An 18,128-nucleotide genomic window follows, 5' to 3' on the forward strand; every position below is an offset into this window, starting at 1 on the left:
TTTGGTCTGTTTTTAAATATAAACTCTGAAAATGGAGATATTTTGGCTCTAAAAAGTTTTGACTTTGAAACTCTGAAAACGTTCCAGTTCCAAGTTGTTGCCTCAGATTCTGGAACTCCGTCACTGAGCAGCAACGTCACAGTGAACGTGTTCATTCTGGATCAGAACGACAACGCTCCAGTCATCCTGTATCCAGTCAGCTCTAACGGTTCTGCTGAAGGTGTGGAGGAGATTCCCCGCAATGTGAACGCAGGACACCTGGTGACTAAAGTCAGAGCCTATGACGCTGATATAGGATATAACGGCTGGTTACTGTTTTCACTGCAGGAAGTTACTGACCACAGTCTCTTTGGTTTGGACCGCTATACAGGACGGATCAGAACACTTCGCTCATTCACAGAGACAGACGAGGCTGAGCATAAACTGGTCATACTGGTGAAAGACAATGGGAACGTCTCACTCTCAGCAACAGCTACTGTGATGGTCAAAGTTGTGGAGCCCAAAGAGGCTTTTGCTGCTTCTGATGTTAAAAGTGCAACAAAGGATGATGAGGACAGTAATGTGACTTTTTACCTGATGATAACTTTGGGCTCAGTCTCAACACTTTTTCTCATCAGTATCATCGTGCTGATTGCAATGCAGTGCTCTAAATCCACAGAGTATACTTCTAAATATCTACAAGAGACTAATTATGACGGGACACTGTGTCACAGCATCCAGTACAGATCTGGAGAAAAACGCTACATGTTAGTGGGACCCAGAATGAGTGTAGGATCTACTATAGTCCCGGGCAGCCATGCGAACACTCTAATGCTCCCTGACAGGAGGACACCTGGTGAGGTAAGCACAATGTATATAGCCGATTAATAGAAGTAATGATACCTATCTATATCCCGTGGAATTATGCTATATTGCCTGTCCATTCCATTAAGGAGTGCACTATATTTCTCCTTTCATGCTCTCATTCTCATCAGGCAATACGAATGTTTAACCACAAAATACGTCACATAATAATCATTTTCAATTTAAAGTGTGTTTGCATTGTCATGTCGGCTCGCATGGTGTCACTGCTTGTGAACGTGAACGACTCTCGGTTGAACATCCTGTGTGCGTCAGTAGTTCAGTGGTGTTTCGCGACAAGGCGCACTTGTGCTTGAGGGCAACGGCTTCACACGTTTTAATCGTTCACCAACAATTGTCGAATATTGGAATATTTGGGACTTTTTTTTTTTTTTTCACAATGTGTGTTCCTGTGTAGAGTCACTTTTTTTATTTCAAACCTTCGTTTTTTTTTTTTGTTTTTTTTTTAATCCAACATGGCACGACGAGGATGCAGAGCGTGGTTGGAGCGCCTGGTCGTTCTCAGTCTTTGTTTGATTCTTACTTTAAATCGCACTTCGGCACAGCTACGATACTCGATTCCCGAGGAGCTGACTGCGGGTGCTGTTGTTGGGAATATCGCTAAAGATTTGGGGCTGGATACCAGCGCTTTGAATGCGAGAGGATTTCGCATCGTCTCTGGATCGACCGAACCCTTGTTCCAACTGAACAATAATGGCATCTTACATGTTAACCGAAAAATTGACCGAGAAGAAGTATGCGAACGGATCAGTACCTGCATTATCAACATAAAGACTGTGCTGGAGAATCCGTTAGAGGTGCATTACGTCGCTATTGAGGTTTTGGACGTAAACGACCACTCTCCCACCTTCTCTGAAAACGAGACGCATTTAGAGATATCAGAGTCTGCTTTACCTGGTGCGCGATTTCAACTACAAGGTGCCCATGATCCAGACAGTGACATGTATTCTATACAACTGTATAAGCTCAGTCAAAATGATCATTTTCGCCTGGAGGTGAAAGATAGAGGAGAGGATGGGAAAATTCCTGTTTTGTATTTGCATAAATCGCTGGATAAAGAAACTGCAAGAAGTCATAGGTTACTTCTGACAGCTGTTGATGGAGGAAAGCCTGCTAAATCAGGAACCATGAGAATCATCGTTAGTGTTTTGGATGTAAATGACAATATGCCGGTATTTGCCAAAGAATCATATGCTGCGGTGCTGAAGGAAAATTCACCCATTGGCACAACTATCATGCAAGTAAACGCCACTGATTTAGATGATGGCTTAAATGGGGAGGTGGTCTATTCATTTGGCAATAATGTAAATAATAAATTACGTAAACTTTTTGAAGTGGACGCTAATACCGGTGAAATTATTGTTAAAGGATTGATAGATTTTGAAGCTAAAGACAGGTATGAAATTGACATTAAAGCTTCCGATAAAGGACCAGTTCCCCTAGCAACAGAAAAAAGTGTTGTAATTACTATTGTGGACCTGAATGACAACGCACCTGAGATTGAGGTGACATCCTTTTCAAGGGCAATTCCTGAGGACTCTAAACCTGGAACAACAGTAGCGTTGATAAGTGTGACCGATAATGATTCAGGTTTGAATGGAAAGGTAATCTGTTACATCAGTGATGATGTACCTTTTACATTAACGCCATCTATACAAGACAATATGTACTCAATAGTCACCAAATCTCTGCTGGATAGAGAGCATCAGTCCAAGTATGATATAACAATAACTGGTAAAGATGCTGGGGAACAACCGTTGTCATCTCATAAGACAATTAGTGTCACTGTATCAGATGTGAATGATAACAGTCCAGAGTTTTCAACAAATCCGTATACTTTTTATGTTGTTGAGAACAATGTTGCAGGAGCCTCTTTATTTTCAGTGAGTGCTTATGATTGTGATGAGGGTGATAATGCTCTCATATCATACAACATTATGAGAAATGGTAATGAAAACAAAATAATTACATCATTTCTCAACATAAACTCTAATAATGGAAATATTTTGGCCCTTAAAAGTTTTGACTTTGAAACCCTGAAAACGTTCCAGTTCCAAGTTGTTGCCTCAGATTCTGGAACTCCGTCACTGAGCAGCAACGTCACAGTGAACGTGTTCATTCTGGATCAGAACGACAACGCTCCAGTCATCCTGTATCCAGTCAGCTCTAACGGTTCTGCTGAAGGTGTGGAGGAGATTCCCCGCAATGTGAACGCAGGACACCTGGTGACTAAAGTCAGAGCCTATGACGCTGATATAGGATATAACGGCTGGTTACTGTTTTCACTGCAGGAAGTTACTGACCACAGTCTCTTTGGTTTGGACCGCTATACAGGACGGATCAGAACACTTCGCTCATTCACAGAGACAGACGAGGCTGAGCATAAACTGGTCATACTGGTGAAAGACAATGGGAACGTCTCACTCTCAGCAACAGCTACTGTGATGGTCAAAGTTGTGGAGCCCAAAGAGGCTTTTGCTGCTTCTGATGTTAAAAGTGCAACAAAGGATGATGAGGACAGTAATGTGACTTTTTACCTGATGATAACTTTGGGCTCAGTCTCAACACTTTTTCTCATCAGTATCATCGTGCTGATTGCAATGCAGTGCTCTAAATCCACAGAGTATACTTCTAAATACCTACAAGAGACTAATTATGACGGGACACTGTGTCACAGCATCCAGTACAGATCTGGAGAAAAACGCTACATGTTAGTGGGACCCAGAATGAGTGTAGGATCTACTATAGTCCCGGGCAGCCATGCGAACACTCTAATGCTCCCTGACAGGAGGACACCTGGAGAGGTAAGAAAGATCACTTCATCTCGAGGCAGTTCTGGTATTAATGCTGGTGATAGGTGAGATGTAAAACCTAATTATTCAAATGTGCCAAAACTAGCAAATCTCACCACCTATTCAGAACAGTTGGATGTTACTGGCATATAATGTATCAGTGAGGGTAATGAGGAGGTTGTGTGTTATGTGACTGCAAGATTGAGTTGTTGGTTAACAGCTGGTTGTACGGTTGGTTCTCACACAGCTTATAGTGTAACAGATTTATAAATAACACATGGGACTCCAGTTAGTATGCTGCGTTTGTACCTCAATGCTGTGTTGTCCCTGTGAACTTACAAATTAAATTCATATGCTATGTAAAAAAAGGATCTTGTGGATTGTTGGGAAATATTGGTCAATTTAGCTTTTAGGATGAAGATGTGTCTGTAAATAGAAATGTACTCTTTCTTGTGATACTGAAGACACAGTTGCTTTCTCAAACATGAGAACCAAAGTAAACATCTTCCTTTTTTCCTCAAGGAAATGAAAGCCTCCAGACTGTGATTGTTTAGTATATGATCACACCTGACTTTTTCCAGACCTTTGAGAGCTTTGTATTCAGTGCACTGACCAACTTTGACTGACCGTTTGAACTGTAATGCGTCCATTTCAGGCCATGCTTAGCAGTGTGATAGTAGTTTATAAACTGTCTGGGAAACATAAATGAATAATTTAAGCAAATTGTGGTTAAACCTTGTGAAATAGGGAAAGACTCTGTTTATAGTTGTTTCGTCTAATCCAGTAACCACTAATTTAGCTGAGCTTAACCTTAAAACATCAGAAGTCTCATTTTCAAGCAATAAAGATGGTTTCTGTAACGAGTTCTGAAGCTTTTCCAAATATCTGCATCATTGGAGCCGCTGCATCAGATGTAATGTTTTTCAGTACCTCGATATTCATATAATGTAGTCATATGAAAAAATACATGTAACTATTCATCAGAAGAGTACAGATAAACTGTTGTCAGTGTTTCACATGCTTTTACACATATTTAGGTTTTTTTCCCCCTCTATGTGCCTTCGGGTTATTGTGTGTGTGTAAAGTGAGTGACGGAATGGCTAACAGAGTTACTTGAGGTCTATGCTTGCTGATGTAGTTGAGGTGATTCAGTGGTCCATGAATGGCTGCAGCTACGACAGAGAGAGGGGAAGAGAGGGAGCCTGTGGCTGGTGTGCAGTGAATCACAATGTACAGCCAGTCAGGTGGGGCTGGGGCGATTTGCTTCAGCAGGGATCTTCACTCATTGCAGGACCGCAAAGCAGCAAGCAATATTCATTTTTACTATTTTCATTTGATTGGCTTCATGTGCTTTGGAAATATACTAGATTGCAATGTAAAATAATGTAGGTCTACACAGTTTTTTGTATATATATCATACACACTAGCTTCTGTGCAACTGATCCCTTTTGATTTACTAAAAAATAGGTCATATTTTATCACGTGTGTTGTCTGCTTGCTCGGCTTCTGGGCTGATATTCGAACACTGTGTGTTGCCCATAGCAACACACGAGGAGATCCACCTCTATGTCTACTGGTTTCCACAGACCAGCATGTGCTCAGCTGTCTTAGCAACAGCAGCGGAAGAGGGAGGGAGGGATGGAGAGAGCGGTAGAGGAGGGGGGAGGGGAAGTGGCTTTTGTACGGCTCCTCTATAGATATCTCACAATATTTAATGAAAATCGGTTTATTTAGATAGAAGCACATGGATTATATCAGTGACATCTCCATTCTAAATCAGAAAACAGATGGTGCAGATATCGAAGCAATAGTGAAGGCGAGAATACTTGAGCTTCTAATTAGATATTTTATAGTATGGAGATAATCTTTTCTCTCAAACAACTGGGTCAAACTTAAAATGTACTCCCTATAAATTACTCTCAGAAAAAAACATATTTTTATCTGTAATTAAATGTGTCTTTGTTGAAACCTGAGGGAATACTCTGCCCCGCTAAACAGCATGTGAAATATAGCAGGAAGCAGAATGAATGCAAGAAGGAAAAGCATCAGCTCATGTTCAGTGTAAGGCAGCAGCTCGGCTTCGTGAAGTAACGACTGAACACATTTTCTCTGCACTTCCTCTGTCCAGTTATATTCAGTGCTCTGCTAGATAGCGATGACTGTCTGTCTGTCTGTGCGTATGTGTGCATATTTCATGTGCACTTGTTTGTGTGTGAGATTAAAGTGTGTGAGCCATCATGTGTTTTGCAGTACAGCAGCAGTGCTAAGCTGTGCCTGGACAGCAGATGCCCAGAAAAGATTTATTGATGTGATTAAAAATGAGTGCATCTCATTAAACCTAAAAAGTGCAGAGTGATTTTTGGTGGACCACAAAAAAAATCTCTTGTTACATAGTGAGCTGGTTACTTTGCCATGTTATTTTGGGGGAGAGAGAAGCAGATGAGAGAGGAGTTGATGAATTACAAGTAGGTTCATGAGCTGCATTCAGAACACAAGCACACAGGGATTCTGATGAATCAACACATAATGTTTGAATATGCAAATCGTTTTTGTCTTGTTGACACCAGGTAGATGTTGGAGCAATCAACACAGGACAGCAGCTACATTTTCAAAATGCCCCTCTGTTGTGATTATCTTGATTTCAAACATTACTGTTCAACAGGAGACTATAAACTAATAAATACAGCATGTCTCTCATTGTATATTCGTACATTTTGGTTCTGCATGCTCTCTTTGGCGGGGGTGTGGCTGCTTGCTCCAGTAGCGTTGTCTGTCTGCCTGGCTGGCTGTGCAGATCTGTGCAATTGTGTTTGCATGCTGAGTGTCTTCACTAAAAATCATTCATAGTGCAATGACCCTTGAGTTTTGTACGTCTGTGTATGTTGTCTTTGTTAAGTGGGGGAGAACATTCTCCTCATTAATCCGTATTCAGTGTCAGAGGGTGATAGGGCAAGGGAACAAGCTGAATGTCAGAGATGCAGGAGACACAGCTGTTACAGTAAGACTGTGGTTACTGGACTGTTATGTCAGCAGCTTGAGAGAAATGGCTTCATATTAATATGTGGCTGCTCTTCTTCATTTACACATACAAAAATGCTGACAACTTTCTCCCAAGCAAACACTTCTCCTTGCGTTCCACTCTTGCCTTTGCTTTTTGACTTTTTCTCTATCCAGCTCCTTTACCACTATACACACATTTTATGTTAACCTCTCAAAATGTGTTCTGTTTTTTTGTAAGATACTGCAATATGAATGCAACTCTATAAGACATCGCTGCTTCTCTCTCGGTTCTGTTTCATGTAGTGGCCTGCTTTTCCTTTCTCCATTTTTGCAGCTTCCCTCTCTGCCTCCTCACTATTTCTCTCCTTCTTCCCTCCCTCCATATTGATATCACTCTCAGTTTTCCCCTCCCCCATCCTACTCTTGGCTTCCTTTTCCCGCTTATATGTCTCTGTCCTTCGTTTCCCCTTTCATATGCCACCCTTTTCTGTCTCCATATCATTTTCTGTCTATTTCTTTCTGTAGTCGATCTCCTCTCTCGTTCTGCCACATGCTCTTTAGCTCTGTGTTGCCATGCCTCATGCCTGTAGGGTTGGGGCTGTGGATGGTGCATGTGCTGTTGTGTGTCAGTAGGGCACACTCTCTCTTATTGCTCCAGCTTTGTTGAAGGATGGTGCATCTCACATTGAGGTCAGCAGCAGTGATGTTAATCTAATTCATACACACAGGAGCGTACAACGAAAACAGCTACTATCTTCATGTTGACACTTCACATGTGCACACACATTGCACACACTCACAAATGCCTAATCCACTTTACTGAAAGACACTCTCACAGAAGAAAGGGGGCTGGAAGAAAATAGAGAACAAGCAGAGCATGTTCCTGTTGGTGATATAGTGACTTGCAAAGAAAAAGAAAGACACATCCACTGTGAGACAATCATATCAAAAATCAGATGTCCTGTCTTGACTGAAAATAATTCTTATAATAAGGACGTGGCTTTTTTCAGAACTTCAGACATTATTCTGAGTAAATTCTTTTATGTTTTATAAACAGAAAGACTGTCCCAAACAGCTTTCATCCTCTATCCCAGACCTAACTTTCACCTTTGAGATGATACAGAGTACAGAAATCAGCTGCCAACATGCAACATAGACCAAACAATAACCCCAGCTGACCCATGTCACTAGGTATGTGATTACACAGGTTATGTAGCTGGTTAATGCTGGAGTTATTTTATCTTCTGTGTCCCACTGCTCATTGTGTCTTGCTCAGTATACTGTATCCATTAAATTAATCTAGCCAAGATGCTAGTTTGAACTATTTTATTATATCTGTTCCCTGCTCTCTAGTGTCTTGCTTTGAAAACTACAAGTCTCTAAATACTACTTTCCTCTGCCTTTGAGTGAAACCTCTTACTTTTAATGTCTATCTAGTGTCTACCATGCTCTCCCTTGTTCCATGAGGTCAATAATTGTAAGTCATTTATAGTCACTGAGATAAGCCCTCCCATCACTTCACTATTAGATTATATCCCTTTTCGCTCTCTTTTCCAGTCTTCTTTGCAGTTGCCAATCAGGAAAAACAATAACAGGCATTCAATAATTGTTAGCAAGCACTATGATTTAAAAATGTGATAAAGCTGAAAAGTAGAGGCAGGTAAGCCACGGACATAATGTTTACCTGCAACATTCCCCCCATCAGCACTATATTTAAAGAGAAAAGGAGAATGAGGATCAGCTTAAGCTCTGGCAGAGCACACAAACCGCATTGAGGTCCACAACACAGTACTTAAACAATGTCAATTAGATCTGTCTTTCTAGATTTCTATCATTCTGTTCTGACATCTATTAACATATAACCATACTGGGTTAACTCAGAGTGCTAGGACGCATTTCTGTGTCACCAAGTATTGATTATAATCACCACTCACGTACAGTTGAAAAGGCTGACTAGAGTTATTTTTCACTAATCAAGCTGATGAGGTTTGGTTGTTGACATTATATAGGCATTGTGTTGATTAGTTGAATAAATCTCTGCTGTTTTAGGTTATATTGTATTATTCCACATAAACTGCATGCTGTCCATATCCAGCTGAACAGTTTGTTATCCGTACACTCGGTGTGTGTTTGTGCATTGGTGAGCCTGTGTGTGTGTTTCCATCAGCTTGCCCTTTTGTGTACCATTCAGGTGATTTTGGTGTTGTTGAATCAGGAGGTTGTTATGTGAATGTCAGCAAGGACAGGCACTGCTGCAGTGCAGCTTATAGAGTATTTGGTCAATAAGCAGTTTGTCCATAGTGCTGTGCTTTGGACATCGCTGAGTGGCAGAAAAGGGTTTGAAAAAGTAAAATGACTCTTCTCTATATTGAGTTAGACTAACTGTAAATAACAGTTTCACAGTATTAAAGAATTTATATTTTGTGACTTTAGCTTGAAGTCTGATATATCAAAGATTAAAAATCTGCATTTTTATGTGAATTGATACCAGTTTTTATCTATAATGTGTGACACTGACATTTCTACCGTGCAGAAAACAAGATTTTTTTGAATTGTGACTGTTTGACAATGACTTTAAACTGGTAACAACTCAACGTGCCTTTGTGTTAACGGGGCTAAGTCAGAGTGAGTGGGGCAAATATTGCACTGTGAGCTGCATTCACTGCCGTGGGCCAAGACTCCCTGGCACAGCTCCTTTTGCTCTTGTCATTTGTCCTAGAACATGACGAGACTGGTTCAGAGCCATGTGTGGCTTTGAAGTGAATTGGCTCAGGCTATAGTCACTATTCTTAAGTATATGGGTCAAACCTAGTTCTTCCATGTTGACAAAGGAAGCATCTTATTTGTGAGTTTGTCCAGCAGGTCTGACCGGGTTATCTTTGTATTATAGCTCATACACAAATAGTAAATATTTTTGATTACTTTTCTGTCTTGCTCCTATCTCTTCCGTGCCTGGTATTGTGTGAGCAGTGCTGACCCTTTCTCCTCTCCACCACTCGTTATATAAGCAGCATCATTACTCTCAGTCCATTGACTCATGGCTGCATGGATGAGTCCTATAGGTTGGACCTTTCTACGCTCGTTTTTTTTAGTATCACTCCACTGCAGCTGAATCAAGGCCTCACTATATGGGAATGGGTCTATTTCTATGAGCATTAATAACATTGCATTAATTAAAACAATTTGCACGCACTGTCTTCATGTGTCATTTTAAATCAATGCTGGATAATATGAGCTAAGCTTAGGGTGCTGCATTATGCCAATGTGTTTTCTTGTTTTATTTTTGAATGAACACATATCTTAATGTTTTAATTCACCTGTGATTATATGATTAATACAATAAAAGAAAAACGCATCTGTCTGTCTGATGTAACAACCAATAACCGATAGCTTTGTTAAGGTATTGTTAGGTATGCTATGTTTAAATAGTAGTTTATTTTCTGAATCAACAGAGATCAGAACAGATGTAGGTCTGCCCTGCACTTGGCATCGGTGCTCATACAGCCACAACATCTACTGCTGTGCTTAGGTCATCAGTGCATGCCTGCAGGATTGAACCGACTGAGCAGCCTGCGCAAGACAGACAGCTATTAAGGGGGAAACAAGTGAAGACACAGTTGCTTGAAAGCCTCATTTATGGTCATCCTGTGTAAACGTAAAAGCATCCAGTGTCCTTTGATCTAGAATTATGGGATGGGGTTGTGATCTCTGATTAATAGAATGTATGAATGGGTGAGGGAAATCCAGAGTCAGCTGTTTAGACATTGGATGTAGCCTTAATAAGAGGATTGCCTTCTTATAGCAGTATCCCTGCACTGCTATAGTAGATGGGGTAAAAGGCCACAGTTGCTACACACTTGTCTGATTAAATACCATATGTTGTATTCATTTCTGGCCATGCAGAAATGGATGGGATCAGATGTTTGCTATTAGATGGATCTAGTCTCTAGCTGCAGGGTGCCTCTTCCCCCTCTTGCTATTTCCCCTCACTAAGCATCTTGGGTAATTGCTTTGCCATGTTTTTAGCAAGTGCGTTTTAATTTCTCTGAACACTGTGTTTTGGGGTTTTCACAACAATAAAGCTGTATCGTCATGCTCACGTGTTTTTATGACTTCTTCAATGTAGCCACAACATAGTAATGTTGACTTGTCTTTTTCTTTTTGTTATCTTATTATATTATCATTTTTTTATGGCAATATTCCACTGGAAAACAGTTACAGGCTGTTTTCTGTGGTTTATGTGTCTCGACAGTTAAAAGGCTTTAACTAAAATAATGTATATGTAATTCTGAGCATGTCTCTTTGGCTTTAACAATTGTGATTGGCTACTTCATTTGCTGCGTGAGAACTCTCAGACATAATGACAAGGCATAGTTTTATATTGAAAAATCTAAAAAAAGGCATTGTAATTGGTACTTCATTTTCCTTACTAATGTGTCTGTGGATTATCATACTTAAAGAGTGTATGTCGGTGTGGACACAAGGAAGAGTGACACTTTTTTTAATGTATTCTAACTAGTATTACAATTAGACAACATTTGTTTAGTTCTTGTTGAGTTTTATGAGGGATGCAGAAAGGTAAATTACTGTTTCAGGTAAGAGTAGTGTTGTTGTTTTTTTGGTTAATGTTCGTGTGCCTTTTGGTCACAGTGTTGGTCTGTTTGTCAATTGATAATTATTTACTACTTTATCATTTTGGGATTCAAGCACAATTCGATGGCCACCTTTACAATACATCTTATTTGTAATTATTTGATTTGAAGGTGCCTCCACATGTCAGGGGATGATGCTTGTTGTGGAATTAAACATAACACTAGTTTTCAGGCCTGCTCTCTTGTCACGATTTTCAAATATGATTTATATAAGATGCTCTCTTTCTGATGGTGGCTTTTCCTGCATTTTAACATTAGTTTTGGTCATATTAATGCATGAGCATGTCTCTTTGGTTATATATTGAGATAATATATAACCAAAACATCCGTTTCTATTAAAACAGGACAATGTAGTCAGTATTTCATTTAGAAAAATATAATTCATTGCATGGTCTTTTGGGGGTGCACAGGGAGCCTGTATGCTGACATCAAGTGTACTTGATTACATGACATTGAATATGATTATGTAGATACAGAGAGAAAGACGTATTTTAACACTTATTGAAAGCTATAGCCTGAAACGTCTTTTCCATTTTCTTGTTATTTTTTAAAATGGTTTGAGCCTCATTTGGCTCCTTCTGGTCATCCTCTGGAGTGTGAACCAGTGAGCTGCTCGGCACAGTGGGTTGGCTTGCTGTGTTTATTTTAAGGCGAACCATCTGTCATGAAAAATTAAAACAGGGTCTTTGGCATTTAGGGTTAGAGCTATTCTTCTATCATAACATTTGGAATGTATGGTTATGTGACTCCATGTCACCACATACACTTGAGCTGTGTATGTTTACATGTGTACCGATCGCTAAATATTCTTCCATGTTTCCCGCCATCTTATTTTGTGGTTGCAGTGCATGAATAAAACAATGAGACATGGGTGTGCAAGATGAGTGTTAATGCTGTAAGCCTGACTCATATCCCACTCTCTCCTCCCACCGACTGACTCCCTCTCTCCTTCTTCCTCTGCCTTTGTTCTCGTGATCACTATACCCCACTTTGCTCCAGCCTGGTGTGCTTTCCTTCTAATTTTTACCCTCTACTGGTTTCTTATCATTTGCTTGTTTCTTCAGTCCATTTCTTTGTTCTCAAATCTTCTTCTTCTATCTCATTCTTACCAAAGAATCTCTTTCTGATTTTCTTCATCTCTGTCCTCATCCCACGCATTCCTGATTTCCTCTAGCTTGTACTCTCTATTATGCCCCCTCCTGTCTCTTCATGTAATTACAAGCTGATAGAAAATGGCTGACAGATTTTGGAGGTTGTGTTACGTTCCAACCAATCTTTTTCATATAGGTCTTTTATTCTTAGTTTAGTTGCCAATTACTATTGGTAAACATAGCTTTGTCCATTTGCCTTCAATCTATCAAGCTCCCTCCTTTTTCTTTTCTCTTTCTGACAACAGAGACAGCCTCTCCTCTCTGCACTACATCCTCTCTCTGTATAACCTGGATCTGTGAGTAGAGCTGAAAATGTCAGGGCACCTTCCTCTTTCTCTCAGTCTAATGACAGCAGTAAAGGGGAGAGACAGGACACACTACCAAACCTTAGTCAGGCTCTTCACAGCATCAGTCCTGGAGCCAACAACGAAATAATTTGAACCTATCCTCTGCTACTGTGTACTTGTGTGTCATATATGAACCCAGAGTGTCTATTTCAGTTATTTGTTGTTGAAGTGACTTGGCTTTAACAATTGTGATTGGCTACTTCATTTTCTACGTGAGAACTCTCAGACATAATGAAAAGGCATAGTTTTATATTGAAAAATCTAAAAAAAAAAGGCGTTGTAATTGGTACTTCATTTTCCTTACTAATGTGTCTGTGGATTATCATACTTAAAGAGTGTATGTCGGTGTGGACACAAGGAAGAGTGACACTTTTTTTTAATGTATTCTAACTAGTATTACAATTAGACAACATTTGTTTAGTTCTTGTTGAGTTTTATGAGGGATGCAGAAAGGAAAATTACTGTTTCAGGTAAGAGTAGGGTTGTTGTTTTTTTGGATAATGTTCGTGTGCCTTTTGGTCACAGTGTTGGTCTGTTTGTCATACTGTATAAAACAACTACACATGGTCCTGTCCTTTTCATAATCAGACAAGGACTTCTCTGAAAATATGCTTTCTGTAAAATAAGGCTGATAGTGTTTTAGTTTCACTGGTTGCAATATTGCTCTTCACGTTGGTTAATTTGATTGTATGCTCAATGCACTAGGCAACTAGGATCAACTTGCATCACATGCACTATTATGATACATGTTGTGTATTTTTAGCTGACTCTTTATTGACAGTGCTTATCTCGTCATGTTTCATTAAAAGATGCGGCTTTGCTGGTTTCCTGATGTATCGCCTTAGGCCTAATGTTGTGGCTTCTGTTTGTGTGTCAATGTGAGGCCTCACTATTAGTGACCTTGATTACTATTGACAATTACATATTGTTTTCAAGAAACACTTATAGTATTGCAGTACTTAGACGTGGTTCAATTGATAATTATTGACTGCTTTATCATTTTGGGATTCAAGCACAATTCGATGGCCACCTTTACAATACATCTTATTTGTAATTATTTGATTTGAAGGTGCCTCCACATATCAGGGGATGATGCTTGTTTATTTATAAATTAAACTCAACACTAGTTTTCAGGCCTGCTCTCTTGTCATGATTTTCAAATATGATTTAAATAAGATGCTCTCTTTCTGATGGTGGCTTTTCCTGCATTTTAACATTAGTTTTGGTCATATTAATGCATGTGGCAACTTCACTGTGATTGGCTAATCAATTTACACTTGCACTGTCAGAGTAATGGCAGTTATAGCAATGAATGAATGCTTAATTCCATTGTATTGATCTTGTGGTGACTTGACATTTATGATGTACTTGTAGTTGCAATCTGTCTGAGTCACTGTCATGTCAATGTCGTTTCGGACTTACAGTCCAGGTTTCAGTGCAATTCTGTTAATGTCACAACATTCTTTTCTGTGTTTAGTCTGAAGCTTTAGAGATCAGTGGGGTTTAGCAGATAACAAGATCAGAAGCTACGTGATACATTGAATAGGAAAACTTTATTTACCATGGACAACTTAACTGAATCGTCCACAGTAGACACTGGGCAAGATAATCTATGCATCACATTACAGATAATGAAGTGAGAACCGGCTTAAATTGAGTAGACTGGAGTATAATTGTTCCCTAAACCCTTGTTTACTCCCTAATGTTCAGCTTAATCCGGATTCACTTTGCTTTGTCCTCTAACTAAGAACTGGAGTAGTAGACTGTGCTGACAGCACTTCTTATGGAGCAAAGATATATGTATGAAGTATAAGAAAGAAATTAAAGTGAGAGACCAGTAAAATAGAAACACCTGTACAATGTAATGTATTACCTTTGTGGAACCAGCAGATCTCCATGCACTGTGTGGAAATTAAATATCTGGTTTCCGAAGGCTTTGAAATCAGAAAACATTGTGTTCCTCCAGGTGCTTAAAATAGGAACCTCCTGTCACAAATGTCAGTATTCCCAGTTGTCCTGGATTAAGGCTTCTGTGTTTAAAGCAATAATTCTACTATGTTGCTTCTCTAATGCAATTAGGTGGAATCATCTTAATGATGCCATGAAGGGTAGCTTTGAAAAGGCAACCGCACACAGAGTAAACGTGGATGCCACTCACACTTATATTTCAAGCTAATGTCCAGTCTCCATGTTATTTTTATTTCTATGAATTTGGATGCTGTTGTTTTGTATTATACCAAATAATGCAATGTAGTTCAACAGCACCTGAAAGTATTCAAGATCAAGCAACACATATTTTCACCAAAACTGAAAATTATAATCATCATGAAGGCAGGATTTATAGCAGGGCTGTTGCATCTGTGTATTAGTTTTAGCCAGGTGTACTTAATAAACTGGTAACTGAGTGTATACTCCCTGTACCTCTCTCTTTATCACAAGCACACACCAACCAAAAACCAAACACATACAGCTTCTCCAGTTTTCTTTTTTTTTTAAATGTTCTGTTTGTTTGTTTTGTTTGCTCCTTTGTGTTCTTTTTTTTTTTGTTTTGTTTGTCTTCACCCTATGTAAAGCATCTTTGGGTATCTAGAAAAGCGCTATATAAAATTAAAGTATTATTATTATTATTAAGCTATAATGTACATTCATGGTGCACTTGCCACCCTCACCCCATTATAAGAAGATTCTGCTGCTACACATGCTAAGGCGATGTCCATGTAGCTGTTTAAGTTTTGATGCTGATAAGAGTGGAAGATGGTGTTTGCTATTCTCGGAGACCGGCAGCAGCAGAGCCCACGCTTAGATGATTGGTAGGCAAGTCATTATTTTATAAATAGTTATCTTCATTTTCTGTGGAAAGTGGAGCAACCTCACAAAACCATTTCAGCCGTTTCCAATGTCAGATTCTCTGCAGGCCAGCACTCTCTGCAGGCCAGCACTCTACTCTATTATTCAGACCCTTTTTTTTTTTTTTTTTTTTAAGAAATGGGCCAAGCCCTAGCGCAGCAGGCCTGCACCTGCAGTGCACTGCCTGCTGCATATTATATACTGCATGACTGATAAGAAACTAAAAATAGGCATTTCAGATGGCTATGTTGACATATACAGGTATAATTAACTGATGCTTGGGCAATATAAATGAGACACCAAGGTGTGGATGTACTGCTTTACAGTTGACCTTTAATTGTGCACTATAAAGGAATCTATAAAGGAAACAGCATATTCTCCATAATCTTCATTTGTGTCTGATGGAACTATCTCTCTGTCTTTCCCTCTTTGTTTTGATATGTATCAAGCTGGATGTGAATGTGCAGGTATTGTTAGATGCATCCACATCTCCTTCCCCATCTTGGAGACTTGACATTTTAATTTCCGCAGGCAGAGGAGATGTGTGGCAGACACCAAGGCTGCTAGTGTGTCTGTACCACTGATACACTTTTTTTGGAGTGGGTGAGCGTGCTAATCTAATATATGGCTTTAAAGCATTGCCTGTCTCTGACATCAGTGTGTGTCTGGCTGTGCATGTGGAAACAGCTATAGAGAACAAAGACCAGGGTGAAAAAGCTCCCCCTGGTGGCGAAACATGGAAAGGACATGCCGCTTCTCTTGTGCCTTATGTGCGTCTGTGTGCCAATACATTCAATTATTTAGCATGTTGCCACTCTGTATGTTGCAGTGTATTGACTGGTATTGTTATTGAGTTTCTGTATCAATATTGATCCATGGATAGTGAGTCCTGTCCCATTTTTCAGTCTGATTAAAGCCCAAAACAGTCTCGCCCTCTTCCCCAGTGAACGGTTTGATTGACAAATCTAGGTTATCCATGCCCGACTATAAAAAATAGATTTATTCTTAATCCCACATAAATTGTTTGGGTCAGGCAGTTTCTTTGTGTGAGTGGAAAACAGAGAAAGACAATAGGCGAAAAAGGCAGTGTGCAGGGAGCATGTGTCCTTAAATGTTTGTATAAAATGTGTGAATGTTCACGATGTGGAAAATACATGTATTTTATTCAAATATAACCATCATTTTTGCATTTGTCTGGATGTGATTAGGAAAAAAAGAAATGTCCTGTCCTTCATAAAGAGGAGGAGGGTGCAGGGAGGGGCACCGACGGGGGCTGCATCTGCGTCACTACGGATGCAAGAGGGGAGATAGTGAATCTATTGTGGGTGCACCCTGTGAAGGCAGCGATCTAGCAGACACTGCCTTTGTCTCTAGGCCCTGTTGAGCCAATCAGAGTGTCCATTTCAGTCAAGTGATTCTAGCTGACCAATCAGATTTCCGTGCTACCTTTGCTGTTACCAAAGCTTGTTGTACATCCTGTTTTATTGACACTTGATTAATGCTCTGTTGCAGCAAAGTTAAACCATGAGTGTGCTTCTGCTTTCACAATGTGTTTACTGGATTAGAATGACTGACATTCTCCCTTAGCAACAAAATTATGCACACACGTTTCTCTTTTGTCCTTCTCTCCCTCATCTCCCTTACCAGTTCAATTTCTTGGCAACACACCTCTCTCTTACACGCACACCACATGGAAATCTCCCAAACCCTGATGATTCCCTCCTACAGTTAAACTCCACACAGGCACACTGTGACACATGCTGTATAGATGCATTGCTTACCATGAACTGTAAATCCACTGTTAAAGGTTCAATGACTGTAAATATAATTGCATAGCTCCATTATGATGAGGATATTTGAGAAATTAGGAACAAAGGGCCTTTTACAATACAGATAACCTGTGAACTGTCCATTTATGAATGTCCTTATACTTAATGGAAATGAGGGCTAGTGTTGGTGCATTGATAGATAGGCTAAAACGTAAAAAAATAGAAATATGAGGATTAGGCATATGGACCAAGTTAAAATCTAAATCGTACTGTCCTAGCTCCTCAACTGGGCAATGACAGCTAATGACAACATCAAATAGAGCAATCACTCTGGCCACGACAGCATGCCGTTTCTCCTGCCTGTTGTTTTACAGTAGAGTAACTAATTATGTGAGATTTGGGTATTGTGCCATTACTTTCCATATGAGTAAACACTGTGTTGGTGTGCCTCTAGTTTTATCTCAAGGGTATGTGCATGTGTGTGTTTGGGCATGCTCCATTCCATATTGCTGTGTCCTGGTTTTCATCTTGTTCCGGCTCATGTTTCCCTGGACCTGCCCCTGTCCTACTTACTCCAGAAACCAGTGGAAGGGAGCGCAGATTTGGAAATAAATGATTGAGTGGTAGTTGGATTAAATATTAGAAGTAATTCATCTTCCCCAAACATCTCTCTATCTCTCTCTTTCTCTCTCCCTCTTCCCATTTATAT

The 18,128-nt window shown here is 39.8% G+C and overlaps 1 protein-coding gene across 1 annotated transcript; it reads left to right on the forward strand.

Annotated features, from left to right (window-relative positions):
* Positions 1-1,316: 1,316 nt before the first annotated feature.
* LOC129090281 (protocadherin gamma-A11-like) lies at positions 1,317-10,123 on the forward strand. The gene is made up of 2 exons (XM_054597880.1): positions 1,317-3,665; positions 10,106-10,123. Exons 1-2 carry the CDS (start codon positions 1,317-1,319, stop codon positions 10,121-10,123), a joined length of 2,367 nt encoding a protein of 788 aa, XP_054453855.1.
* Positions 10,124-18,128: the final 8,005 nt, after the last annotated feature.

Source organism: Anoplopoma fimbria, chromosome 4 (genome assembly GCF_027596085.1).
Source record: "Anoplopoma fimbria isolate UVic2021 breed Golden Eagle Sablefish chromosome 4, Afim_UVic_2022, whole genome shotgun sequence".
Classification (NCBI taxonomy): domain Eukaryota; kingdom Metazoa; phylum Chordata; class Actinopteri; order Perciformes; family Anoplopomatidae; genus Anoplopoma; species Anoplopoma fimbria.